The sequence below is a fragment of the Myotis lucifugus genome, unplaced genomic scaffold (assembly GCF_000147115.1).
Source record: "Myotis lucifugus unplaced genomic scaffold, Myoluc2.0 scaffold_32, whole genome shotgun sequence".
NCBI lineage: Eukaryota > Metazoa > Chordata > Mammalia > Chiroptera > Vespertilionidae > Myotis > Myotis lucifugus.
In genome coordinates, this window is record NW_005871080.1 from 7,977,167 (window position 1) to 7,991,515 (window position 14,349).

The 14,349-nt window shown below is 35.0% G+C and overlaps 1 protein-coding gene across 1 annotated transcript in view; it reads left to right on the plus strand.

The window, feature by feature from the left end:
- The window catches only part of LRP1B (LDL receptor related protein 1B), a 1,324,618-nt gene that overhangs the window by 1,255,529 nt on the left and 54,740 nt on the right, over positions 1–14,349 (plus strand). Inside the window, exon 80 of the mRNA XM_023752441.1 lies at positions 1,048–1,209. Coding sequence (XP_023608209.1) covers positions 1,048–1,209 — 162 coding nt within the window. The remainder of the gene's footprint in view (positions 1–1,047; positions 1,210–14,349) is intronic.

Here is a 14,349-nt window from a genome sequence, read left to right on the forward strand (position 1 = left end):
CTCTGATGTTAGCAACCCTGTGTCATTTTCTGAGTTCTAGTTCATTGAGATCTATAACTGAATTTCTTTCTTATGCTATTTGATGTTATTATTTTATATTTGTACAATTTCTAAACCTCATTCTTTCCCCCTTACAAATGATAGCCATTAATTTAATTTTGTTTTGTTCACCACATCTACAGAGCTAGTTGTGCACTCAATTTTCTGCTCAGCTCTTGACAGTCCAGGCAGTTAGAGAGACTCATTCCTGATATAGCAGTTAACTGTTATGTTCAAAACACCTTAAAGGATTGTTCAGCTTTCATTGCGATGTTAGTTCCCACAGAGCAAATAAAGAAAAATATCTAAAGATGATCCATCAGATTTGCTATTGTGTACTGTTAACATTAGACTTCTAAATCATCTTACCAGACTAGAAGTGACAGTCCTTACTATGAAGAAAAATATCAAAATGAAATAAAATAGGACTGTGTAAGTGCTTATATCTAAACACAGTATGTGCATTTAAATCAAATAAAATAACGTTCATAAATATTAGTATAGATGACATGTCCACTTTAAATTTATTAAAATATTTATTTATAATAAGTCTAAGCTCTATTTTATGTAGATCCAGAAATAGTTGGTATATGAATCAACACGGGGAAATATAATTTTCTCTGCTTTATCCTCTAATGGCCAATACAATCTGCATTACCACATGAGTAGAGCAAACATAATTGAAAAGGCAAAATGGGCCAGGAAAGAGTAATACAGAGAATAATGAAAGCACTTTAAAGCATAAAATATTTCTATGTATATATAATTATGTATAAAATGAGCTCTGCTAATTTTGCCAGATGTGAACCTGAGTTATCGAATCTAAGCATCATGGGAACATTGGGAAACTGAGACCCAAAGAGGTCAAATTACTGCCTCAAGTCACAGATTTAAGTAAGAGACCAACTTTGATGGAAACTCTGGCGGCCTGATTCTTATCTAGTGAAGACTCCATGAAAATAAACCATTCAGCTCAGTAATTTCCTTTTTATTACCTTTTTCCAATAGGGAGACCCACCTGCCGCTGTGCGCTGGGGTTCACTGGACCAAACTGTGGCAAGATGGTCTGTGAGGATTTTTGTCAGAACGAAGGGACCTGCAGTGTGACTGCTGGGAACCAGCCTTACTGCCACTGCCCGCCTGAACACACGGGGGACAGGTGCCAGGACTGTAAGTGGAAGCCGCACCAGGCAGCATGCACTGATGTTTACATGAAGAAGCTTCCTTGTTACCTGTACTGTATTTGCTACATTATCTCAGTTCCAGCCACCCCATTTTCCAGTTTCAGCCCCTGAGCCACCTCAACTCCAATAATTCTTTACATTGTTCTTCATCCTTCTCTTAAAGAGTCTATGTTTCTTCCTTCTCCAGCTTAGGTTCCATAGTCTATCATTATAATCATTCCCTGGTATCCTCCTCGACTCCCTTGTTCCCTCTTCTCTTGTGTTGCTTTTCCTGGAAATTCATAACATGGTTAAATCCAATGTTCCCTCTTTCCTGAACTGGTGCCCTGTTGCTAAATGCAACTGAAGGAAAACACATAATCATATACACTGGTCTTAGTTGAGGTGTTTTTTTTTTTTATCACTAATCTCAAATGGATACTTACTGTGGCTTCTTAGTGTATTTCACTAAATCAATTGACTCTCCTAAATGTCTATGTCATATTCTCTCCTTTCTCCTCAAACCTCCAGTACCTGCTCCCCAACTTTACTCTCAGCTGAAGACAGCTGTCTAAAGAGAATGGCCACAAGTTTCCACCTCCACACCCTCAACCTACTTTATTCTATACCCACACACACTGTCTTCCTTCTCGTGGAGAGGAACCCTGTGCTATGTCAAATGCTACACTACTCACTCATACGCTATTTACGTGTAGCTACTCATGGACACATCTCTTACCACTGCCTCTCCTTGCTCTTGCTTTATCAATGTTTTCCTTTCTAACCGGTTTTCACTTTTTTTTTAAAAAACCTTACCTTGTGACCACATCCCTTTCTAGCTACAACTTTATTAATTTACTCATTTTTTTAATAGTAGCATTGCTTTTAAGAGTTGTTATATTCTCCAATACCTCTATTTTTCTTTTGACTCTATCTCTGTTGGCTTTTTATCTTCACTATTCTGCTGAAACATATTTTATCCAGTCAAGTAATTTATTTTCGTGTTATTCATGTTTTTATACCCAGTGGTCATTTTTCAATTCTTAGTTTACCTCTACAGTCAGCACTTAATCATTTCCTCCTTAAAACACCTAATTTGCTTGTCTTTATTTTTACTGATCTCTTATTTTCATGCCAGTTTTACTGGCTGTTTCTTCGCAGGGTTTTTTTTGTTGTTGTTGTTGTTTTTTGCTGATTCCTCCTTCTCTCCCTGATCTTTAAATATTGATATTACTTGTGACTCTGCCCTCAGATTTCTTTTTATTCTAAAACTAGAGGCGCAATGCACAAAAATTCATGCAAGAGTAGGCCTTCCTTCCCCTGCCTGCCCGCATCGGCTTCCCTCTGGCCAATGGCAGGCACCTGGGACCCGGGCTGCTTCTCTCCTGCCCCGGCTTCGTCAGAAGGACGTCTGGTCTAATTAGCATATTACCCTTTTATTATTATAGATACTCACTCCTTGAGCCTGTGACTTCTGTAATAATCTGCACATTAGAAAGACCTCAACAGGTTTAATAAAATATAGCAGTGATTTTCACCCAGTGAAACATGCAATACCTGACTATTTATTTAAGGGCTCTGACCTCTTTTCCTTTAGATCAGTGGTTTCCAACCTGTGGGTCGCGACGCCTTTGGCGGTGAACGACCATTTCACAGGGGTCGCCTAAGACTATCCTGTATATCAGATTATTTACATTACGATTCATAATAGTAGCAACATTACAGTTATGAAGTAGCAACGAAAATAATTTTATGGTTTGGGCACAATATGAGGAACTGTATTTAAAGGGCCAGAAGGTTGAGAACCACTGCCTTAGATTGTCCAATTGGAAAAAAAAGACAATAGCCAACACAATAGCTGTTCAGTGTGAATGATTCAAAATTATACCTATTTTTCATCAGATTGGCAAAAAATAAAAAGTAATATAAAATATATTGGCAAAAAATATATATATAATTATATTTTTATTGATTTCAGAGAGGAAGGGAGAGGGAGAGATAGAAACATCAATGATGAAAGAGAATCATTGATCGGCTGCCTCCTGCATGCCCCCTACTGGGGATCGAGCCCATAACCCCCCCCCCCCCACCCCCGCCGGGCATGTGCCCTTGACCAGAATCGAACTTGGGACCCTTCAGTCCACATGCTGACACTCCATCCACTGAGCCAAACTGGCTAGGGCAATATATATATATATATATATTTTTTTTTAAATATATTTTATTGATTTTTTACAGAGAGGAAGAGAGAGGGATAGTGAGTTGGAAACATCGATGACAGAGAAACATCAATCAGCTGCATCCTGCACACCCCCTACTGGGGATGTGCCCGCAACCAAGGTACATGCCCTTGACTGGAATCAAACCTGGGACCTTTCAGTCCACAGGCCAACGCTCTATCCACTGAGCCAAACCACTTAGGGCCAAAAATATATTTTTTGATGTGCCACAGAATTTTAGTAATTAGTTCATGTGTGCCACAAGATGAAGAAGGTTGAAGATCGCTAAAATATAGTTTCCCAAGCATCACCTATGATTTTGATTCTCTTTGCCCATAATGGGACATCTATATTATTTAAAGTTTTCCAAATGTTTTAAATATGAGACCCACTGACTGGATAATTTCAACTAATTGCATAGCCTTTTTTTTACCATCCAACTATCAATAGTTCCAAATTTATGTATCCAGTTAAACCTAGCTTTTGAGTAGCAGATTTTTATACTTAAATGTCTATTTGACAGCGTGACTCATTTCTATATTAACCTGATATTCTCACCTGAAAACTCCTCTACCATAGTTTATCTTATGTCTATTAAGTGAAACACCCAAGTCCAAGAATCTTGGAGTCATTTTTTATTTTCCTCTTTCTTTTATACTCCACCTTCATTCTCACGTTTACCTTTCAAATAAATCCCAAATCTGGACACTTTCCATCACCTTCATTCTCACTACCATCATTGAAGCTACTCGCATCTCTTATCTGGATTATTACTGACTGATCTCTATGTATTTCCTCTGTACCCTCTGTATCTATTTTCAAAAGAGCGGCCACATAAACCAGTTGTACGTTCTATCCAAATTTCCAATTTTTTTAAAATGGTTTTTCATCTCAATCACATTTACTGGGAACTTTTTATATCCAGGAACTCTCATAATACTTTTTTTTGCATTAATTGATCAATTCATTTAATTTAGCTAATGAACACAGTATTGCTTTTGTTCTCATTTTACAGAGGAGGTGACTGAGGAGGCATAAAGAGCCTCCTGAAGATGACAGTGTTAGTAATTGGGAAAGACAGGATTCAAACCCAGACAATCTACCTCCAGGGACCACACCCTTAAAAGTTATTTAACTTTGTGGTCTCTGTATTGTTTGATATCATTGAGGACCTCACTGAGAGTGGGCTAGGTCTCTTGTCATTGTAGAAAGTAACAGAACAGCAAAGAATCAAGTTACCAGTATATGCATGGACCTTATTTGAGAATAAGTCATAGTATCAAATATTTTGCATCTGATGTTCCAACAGGGGGGCTACTTGAGCAACAAAGAGGTAACTTCAGTTCCAAATTTGTCTTTCCTTTTCTATATGTACATTCTCTACATATTTGGACAGACCCTTCTTGGCAAATATAGATGCTACTAACCTAAGCCAATGCCCTTTTACATGTTGCTTGCCCAACTTACCTCTTCAGTTATACGCATCACAGGCCATCGGAGTTTAGTCGGCAAATACGGTCAATTTATGTCCATGGAACCCCACTCACATGCGGCTCAGTCCTCATGACTCTCTCCTCTCACTCCTCTCATAGTATTCAAACACAAGTTCAGTTTCCTACTCACAGCTTTGCTTAGTTTTCTTTCTTGCTCCATTATTCTCAGAGTCCTGAATGGGGTCAGTACCAACTACTATCCTGAATAATGCAAATGGTCATCAATATCCAAACTATCTTTCCATCCTCTTTTTTATTCTAATAAAACCATACCGATCATAGTTCTTTATATGTCAACTCCCTTGACATTGTGACTTTCTCATGCTATTCTCTTCCTCTGAAATGCATTTTCTTTGGATTCCTATCACCTTCACCCCTCTATCCCAATCCTATCTGTATATCTCTTTCCAGCTTAAACACCATTTCCTTTTACAAGTTGTTCACATTAGCCCTCAGGTTGAATTAATCTCTTTCTCTTCTTAATTTTAAAGTCACTGGTTCTTTACCTCTTTCTGGCTCTATACACTTTTACCTGGTATTATTGTGATTTGTGTCATTCTGACTTGTCTCAGATGACCTCCTTGAGACTACATTCAGCAGTGGCATTTTTCAGATAAGCAAATGAGAAAAAAAATAATCATAAATAAACAAATGAGGGTTGTTTGGAGATAAGATAATAAAAGAACAATCTATTCAATGTACAAAAGCTGTATGTAATCAGGATCCAATAATCTTCATTTTTTTAAAAAATAAGTTTTAAAAATACTATGAGGCCATCATCATAGCAGTTTGAATTCTTAAAAAGAATAAATTCAGCCACTTATATTTACTTGGCAACTTAACAGAATCACAGTCTGAAGAAGCTTAATGCATTGTAAAAGCCTACATTATAATTTTATTATCACTATCAGCAGTCATGGCACTTCCCACCTTTCACTGTAAAGCACTTATTAAAATTAACCAATTAATCCTTTGACAGAGGTTAAATAACTTGCTCAAGGTCCCAAAGTAGTGATATTATAGTCAGAATTGGACCCCAGGAGTTGTTGATCAAGATGTCAACAAACATTCCTGAAGTATGGTGATGCTATTCTTTGGCAGCAAAATAAGTCTGTGGACAGTGTCATTAAAATGATAAATCCAATAGCTGACAAAAGCATAATAAATTTAGGATCTATTATATGTGAGCTGGCAAGGTTCAGTGGACCTGGTGTTCTGTCAAAATTGTATCTTACATTTACAAAACCTCTCTCTATAAATGAAGGGATGACAGAATGGTTCATTACAGTGCCTAATTAAAGGTCCATTAGTGGGAGGTAAAACATCAGTTCTTAGTTGTGCTGAGTAAAAACATTTCACAACCCTAATGGCAATATAAAATCTAGATGTCTGAAATGCAAATTAATTTTAACAGCAGCTCCCAGGGAGGAGAGACAGAGATAAATAATGGCAACAGTAAAATTAAATATTCTTTAAGTTGCTCAAAAGCAAATATAACTCCATTTCATGCTATATTGGAACAAGGAATCTTAGAATACATTTTTTTAAACAAAGCATGGCATTTTACATTTAAATCTGGAAGTTAACTATGAGGTCAACAATACCTAGGGTTATTTGTAATTAAATAATAATGACATTAGGGCGAAAAGGACAATGAGGGCCAATTCAATCTGTGTCTAAGAGCCAGGTATTCAAACCAAATGGCAATCTGTTCTGTCATTGATATTTTCAAAGTCCTCTAGTGATCTGCTTGGGGAACCATTATACTTTCAATTAGAACTCAGTTTATTAGAAAGGTACCTGCGTGGCTAACACCCACTGGTTCCAATAAGGGCAGACATTAAGTAGCATCTCAAGTTTATAAAATTAGAACTACCTGACAGTAATACAAACATATTTGTTGCAACTGGTATTAGAACCATAGTCTATCAAGTAACATAAAAGTTATCAAATATAGATGTGAGCCTATCATATGTGATAATGTGATGGATTATTTTTACCATTGCCTTCCAAAGCAGTTTTATTCCATTGGCCAGTCAGTAAGTGAACATATTTTGCTATTTACAATAAGCCTATCACTAGGTTAATCACTGAGGAAGCAGTGGTGTGAGAGAGAGTTCCCGCCCTCAAAGGGCTTACAGCCCTTTGTGTGATTCTGAAAATGAAACAAGTTATTATGTAACAGTTTAATAAAACACAGAGGATACCAGTACCCGGGAAAGAGCATAGAATTCAGCCTATTGGAAAGACTTCTTTTTAAAAATATATATTTTATTGATTTTTTACAGAGAGGAAGGGAGAGGGATAGAGAGTTAGAAACATCGATGAGAGAGAAACATCGATCAGCTGCCTCCTGCACACCTCCTACTGGGGATGTGCCCACAACCAAGGTACATGCCCTTGACCGGAATAGAACCTGGGACCTTTCAGTCCGCAGGCCGACACTCTATCCGCTGAGCCAAACCGGTTAGGGCTGGAAAGACTTCTTGAAGGAAGTGAAATCCAAGCTGAGACCAGAACAAAGTAGAAGCTAACCAGGTGAAGAGAGGAAAGAGTGAGTGGAAGAGCATGTGCAAAGGCCCAGAAGGGAAATCTTTTGAAATTTACCTTTTCTGTTTCTATTTGATTTTCCCAGGGGAGGTCTGGCAAGGAAATTAACAATCACTGAACATGTATAATTTATTGGTAACAGAGATATGTGCTGTTATACATCATTTTATTTGATACATGATGGTTTAACAAATGCTCATACAACCCTGTGAAATTAGTATTATTAGTCCAACTTTACAAATGGCAAGAAATAAGATTAAGCCATTCTTCCGATCTGCCAGGTTAGAGAACATAATAGTCATAATTTGTAGCCTTGTGGGTCTGAATTCCAAAGTAGGCTTCTCCTGGTATATTTTATTATCGGTTAATGGATGGACCTGGAGAACATTATGCTAAGTTAAATAAGCCAGTCACATAAAAACAAGTACCATAGGATGTCACTCATTTGTGGAATTTAATGAATAAACTGAAATACCAAGCAAAATAGAGGCAGACTCAGAGATAGAGAGCAGTCAGCTCTGGTGTGTGTGTGCATGTGTTTTTTTTGTTTTTTTTTTTTTGTGTGTGTGTGTGTGTGTGATGGGGGGTATTGGGAGTAAAAGAATTAAACAAAAAAGAAAAAAAACAGAGAATTCATGTACATGGACAACAGTGTGGTGATGCGGGAGTAGTTGAGGTGAAAGAGGGCAAAGAGGTCATACAAAGTGATAGAAAAAAATATATATTTTCTGCCCCTTCTACTCCATCTTTTTAGACTCATGAGGATAATGTTTACAGCTCAGGTGGCACACTGGCTCAACCTGTTTGTTGCAAGTACCTACTCCATTGAAAATAGTCATTAATAAGAATTTTAAACTTGAGTTGATTAAGCCTATATTAGACTCAAATAGAATAGACCAAATGACTTTAATAATGAAAGAAAAATAAAATAGAATCATTTCAGTGCTTAGTATGAAGGCCAATTAGAACTAAGCTAAAGCCCCAAGAAAATATCCTAACATAAAAAATGTTAAATTACTCAGGACTAGTTATTTCTTAAGTATCAAGTATTGAAGATCTTAGCACACTCACACCAGGAGTGATAAAGCATTTGGGGCCATAGGTACTGAGTGTCTCCCAAATCTTTTTCTCTTGGTGAAAAGATAAGCACTACATTCATGTAGACTCTTATCATCTCACCTGGATTACTACAACACACTTCCTATGTGCTCTTTCTTCCAACCTTGGAAACAACCCATTCATTGTTTCTAACATGTACCCCCTTTCATTGTTTATACCTCTTTCCCTTTACACATGGAATTCTTCATGTCTGCTAATGCTCCCGCTTTGTCTTCTTAACTTCCCTTTGTCCTAGGACATTCACTTTCACACTGTATTATATCATCATTCATGTTGTTGACTATCTTACTAGAATATGAAACAGGCCATGGTGCTTTGCATACCTCATCAATCTTGGGAGTTAACTCAATGCCTGGACTTAGTAGATAGTATTAAGTACGTGAGTGAATGTTAACCAAGTAGAAGGATCCTGTTTTCGGCCTGTGAGGCCCAGTTATTTTTTTCTGTGCTCTGACAAGATCTCTCTCAAAAGGCAGTGCCAGAGTTCTGAGCCATCATTACTTAATAGTTTATTGAGTTCCACACTCCATAAAAAACTTTGTGCTTGTGTTTTCAGTTTGAAAAAAAAAATAGTGTAAAAATAGAATTGGGTTTGAATTAATGTGTGTGAAGAAAAATAAATACATGTGACCATGATATAGAATGGTGACCTAAGGGTAAGATAATGTAATAATTTTATCATTTAATTCTAGATGGTTGAGAAGACATTTTCAAAATTATGAAAATATTGTTTAAGATAATTTGATCTAGTAGTAAAAATGGAATTATTAAAAATTTATTTTTACTGTATATCTTCTTTTAAAGAAAATATAAAAATAACAATGAGATAAAAGATTTAGACAAAGTGTGCTTATATAAAATAGAATTTATTGGAAACTTAAGTAAATCTTTCAAAAATATAGTTTGTCATATATGATTCAAAGTACATATACTAAAAATTAATTTATTCAGTTGCAATATATATATTAAACACTTATGGATATTATTTATTATTTTAGGTATTGGGGGACACATCAATATAAAAACTCTTTGAAAACACTTGCCTACATAACTTTTGGTGAATAAAACAAAACAAATAGCATATATTTTACAATTAAAAGTCAGTCAAAGCTGCAACTTAGAGATGAATGAGAAAAGACCTGTCAAAGATCAGAAATGGACTTTATTCCATTCTATTTAGAAGCATAACATTATATTTCACACCATTAAGTTTCAAGTTCCAATGATATGTTTATAAAGTTAAATATGGATGAAATTTTATATCTGTCATGTAGCTTATACTTGGGATTTTAGTAATTATGTTTAATAATTTAGTAAGTATTACTAAAAAAAATCTTTAAAAAAGTTTTATTACTCTTGCTGGTATTGTAGCAGCAACTTTAAAAAAAAAATTCCAGCTTCACTTGATTTTGAGATAACCCAATCTCACAATAATCTTGAAACAGTGCTTTACCATACATTATGACAAGGTTAGATGGTCTGATCTAGTTTATGCCACATTAGCACTACCAATGGGTATTTAGCCTTCTTTTTCCAACTTAGGGAAAAGTGAATATACGAAAAAGGACAGTTCGAAAACTGTTTTATTAAGGCAGAAAATAACCTGTCATTGAAGTCATGGTTAGCAACTGTCTAAAGAGGGATTTGTATTAAACTGAGCAGGCCCAGTTGGAAGCCCTTAGTAAAAACAAATGAATAAAAAGCAAGGCTTGGCATGAATAGAAGCCATCCATGATTGTAATTCTGCTGTGCTTGCTGTAAAGTAAATTAAATGGGTTCATAAATAATTATCTACAGAATTGGATATTTGAAAACAATATAGTACATAAATTATGCAAAGACAGACACACAGATTAAACAAAAATATTTACTTGAGGCTTATCTCAAACCAAGCAAATTGTTTCTACTTAAATGCTTCTGCCAACATTATTTTTGAGAGAAATGATTTAAATGTAAATTTAAGAGTAACTTTAAATTACAGTTCTTTATTCAGATTTGGAATGTCAATTGACATGTTTTGAGAAAATGCCATGAGTCAGGAATCTTCAAATGCTTTAAATGAAAGAAAATAAGTTTCCTATCTAATAGTGAACTAGTGGCCTAGTGAACATATTCATGCACATTGAAAGGAAATTAATTAGAAGAAATATTTTAATATTGCTATTCGCCCTTTCTCTATAATAGCAATGTCAGAGATGAAAGAAAATTAGTAAAATGTATATGAAAATAAGATATAAATTGATTATTAAATAACAACATGATATAACAACAACAAAGACATGATATAAAAAACAAAAACATTATATAAAAACAACAAAAACATGGTACAAAAACAACATTGATAAAACAATGACTGATAAATTGATTAAACTTATTCTAATATCTCCCTGTATACCATGTTAAGAGTAAAATCACTTTCAGAGTGCTTGACTAATTTCCCTTGTGATGAAATATGTACAACTTTAACTTTAATGTTACATGAGAGAAAGCAACATACAACTGACAATATCTGAAAATGGGTTCAGGTAGGAATATTCCTACTCTGCCTAGAGTTTGTCCTAGTGATTTATTAATAGTCATCACAAATGCTGGCATCACGGGAAACTGTCTTTGAATTAATTTAAATGGGAAGCCAGTGTCAGATGGGGACAAATATCGTGCATGTGTGAGTCAACATTTATTTTTAGATTGCCAGTGCTTGTCATATGTACCAGCTGGTCAGCCTGTCGTTCACTTAGCCATATATATATATATATATATATATATATATATATGGAGAGAGAGAGAGAGAGAGAGAGAGATGATAACCTTCATGTTAACTATTAAATATTTAATTAGTGCAAACATTGTTCTGTTTGATGAAAAAATAGAACCTCTTTTGGTAGTTCATATTTGGCTAGAAAATATTTTGTATTTATCCTGATAATTGATGAAAATGGCAAGAGAGTCAGTATGTCATCATCAGCTCTAGAGGTAAAGAAAAAAAATTTGTCAAATCTTAAACTAATAGCTCTGAGTCTCAGAGCAAAAGACCAAAGATAGGAGGAAATTATACTGGTATATATAATTTATCCTATGGTTGAATATAGATTATATTTATAATTTACCCTATGGTTATGTAACCCACCAAATAAAGAACAGATCTTTGCTTAAATCAAACAGTGCATTTATAATTGTATTTATTTGGTCAGTTTCACTCTCATGAATGCAAATATATAACAATAAGTTTAAATTAAATAAATAAATATATTTTAAAATCCATTGTTTTCCAATAAATAAAGTTACACTAAAAAAGAGAAAATACTTAATAAAAAGGAGATAGCCAGTAATATGTCATAACATAGATGGTTAATTGTGAAAATGAACTATTAGGAGGAAAACCTATTTATTAGGGATTGACATCAAAAAATCAAATACAACTTAAGTATAGCACATTGAGAAATAGAAAATCAAATCAGAAAAAGCTAAAAATCATATGATTACACTCATATGTGGGATATAACACTGAAACTCATAGACATAGACAACCTTATGGTTGTTACCAAAGGGAAGTGGTTGGAGGGTAAAGGGTAAATGGGGCCAAATGTATATTGACAAAAGATCATTTGACTTTGAGCAATGAGCACACAATGCAATGTATAGATCATGTATATAGAAATATACACTTCTGGCCCTGCTGGCTTGGCTCAGTGAAGGATCTCAGGTTCGATTCTGGTCAAGGGCACATGCCTGGGTTATAGGTTCGACCCCTAATAGGGGGCGTGCAGAAGGCAGCCAATCAATGATTCTTTCTCATCCTTGATGTTTCTCTCTCTCTCTCCCTCTCCCTTCTTCTCTGAAATCAATAAAAATATATTTTAAAAAATAATTTCTGAAATGATCCATGAGTTTACAATGGAATTCTATATTGAGTCTGAATGTAAGTAGGTCAGGCCACAGAAGAAAATAGTTTCTTGAATAGGTTTAATTTCATGCACAGGTTAGGCCATGACTATATACTTAAACCTATTCGAAGTTGAAAAGTTTAGTTTAAATCAATGTAATTCCCAATTTCTGGGAATTTAGCAAGTCACATCTTTTATTCACATGACACTATGGAGGGTCTGGTAGTTGGTTCATTGACCCAGTAACTGAGCGTCTATTCCATGCAGGTACCAGATGTTCAAAGGCTCTTTAATCTAGACTTTTAGGCATCCATCTTCACTTCCCCCTTGATTTACATCTTCCATGTCCTACTTTCCTCTCCCCATCGGAACATACACATCCTGGCACACTTCAGGTTGTTTCAGGAATGGGTAAAACTAGCCTAGACTGATCTCACATTTACATACATTTATAACTGCCTTTGGGTTCTACAATAAAAACGTCAATAGCATGACTCCTGCTGTCTGCCTTGGTAAGTGCTCTGCTTTACTAGGGGCAGTGCTGTCATTAATTCAACAAATATTAACAGAGCATCTAATATTCCCAGCCATTGTGGCTTGGAATTTAGTCACGATTAAAACAAAACTGCTCTCGTGGTACCTTGCAGTATTTATAAATAATACACAAACACGTTAGATGTTAGGTGGTGAGAGATTAGATGATGGAAAATAAAGCAGGGTAAGCTAGTAACCTAACTACTGTTTGAATGGAGAGAAGGGTCAGGGGCTACAGAAACAAAAGCACATTGGTTACCATATCAAAATGTTGCTACAGAATATTTGTGTATCCATTGTGAATAAAAGAGTAATGACTTAATTTCATCACCTTAAGGTTTGAAACAGTTTACAAGAACTATTTTTCAAAGAAAATGATATCCCTAAGTAAAAACATCTTGGATTAAAGTATTTTATTATAGTAATTAATTAATTATAGTAATTTAGTGCATACTTGTAGTCGTGGTAAAGATTAAATGCTACTAACAAATAAAATTAAATTGATTCTCTATAACCTTTGAATTATTGAAAAAGTCTTAGCAAAGTGAAAAGCTTATAATATCAATAATCTGTGTTATTCATATGCATCTGACTAAAAGTAAACTTGTTCATTTGACCAGTCTGCAACATATTGATATAGAGAGATACATATATATTATAGATTTTACAAGGTACCACATGAAGAAAAACTAGAAGTAAAGTACATCTAAGTGTGTCAGAAATCATTACTTTAACATTTAGATTTGGGGTAACATTGAAGAAGGAAGAAAATAAGGGTGGAAGGAGGTGAGGGGAGAGGGAGAGAGAGAGAGAGAGAGAGAGAGAGAGAGAGAGAATTATGTGCATAGAATCTACATGGATTTGTCTAGGATGGCCTCATATTATCCCAGTATAACGAAGTGAGGCATTACCAGCCCTTTAGTTAGGCTACAACATGATGACAATAACTTTCTTCATGATAATCTCATCTGAGATGATCTTTTCCATGATTACTTCCTATCCAGTATTCTTCACCTCCCATACCTTTATAAAAATTCAGTTTTCTAAAAATGAGTTATTACTTTGTGCTCCGATTTGTCTTTTTAAAAATTTAGTTTCATTTATTGATTACCTAAAATCTGTTAGCCTCGAGGGTTCTATTAAAGGCAATCTTGAGGACATGAAGAATATTAACACAATAGTGATTATTAATGTAGTTGATATTAGTAATTTTCTTAGGCTAAAATTAATTGGATTTTAACATAGAGTCAGTGTTTTGATAGAGAAATGGGAGCCTAAATATGGTAAATGATTTGTTTATGGTCAGAGACCTCTAGATGCATGCTTCATTCTCATTTTATTTTTGTCA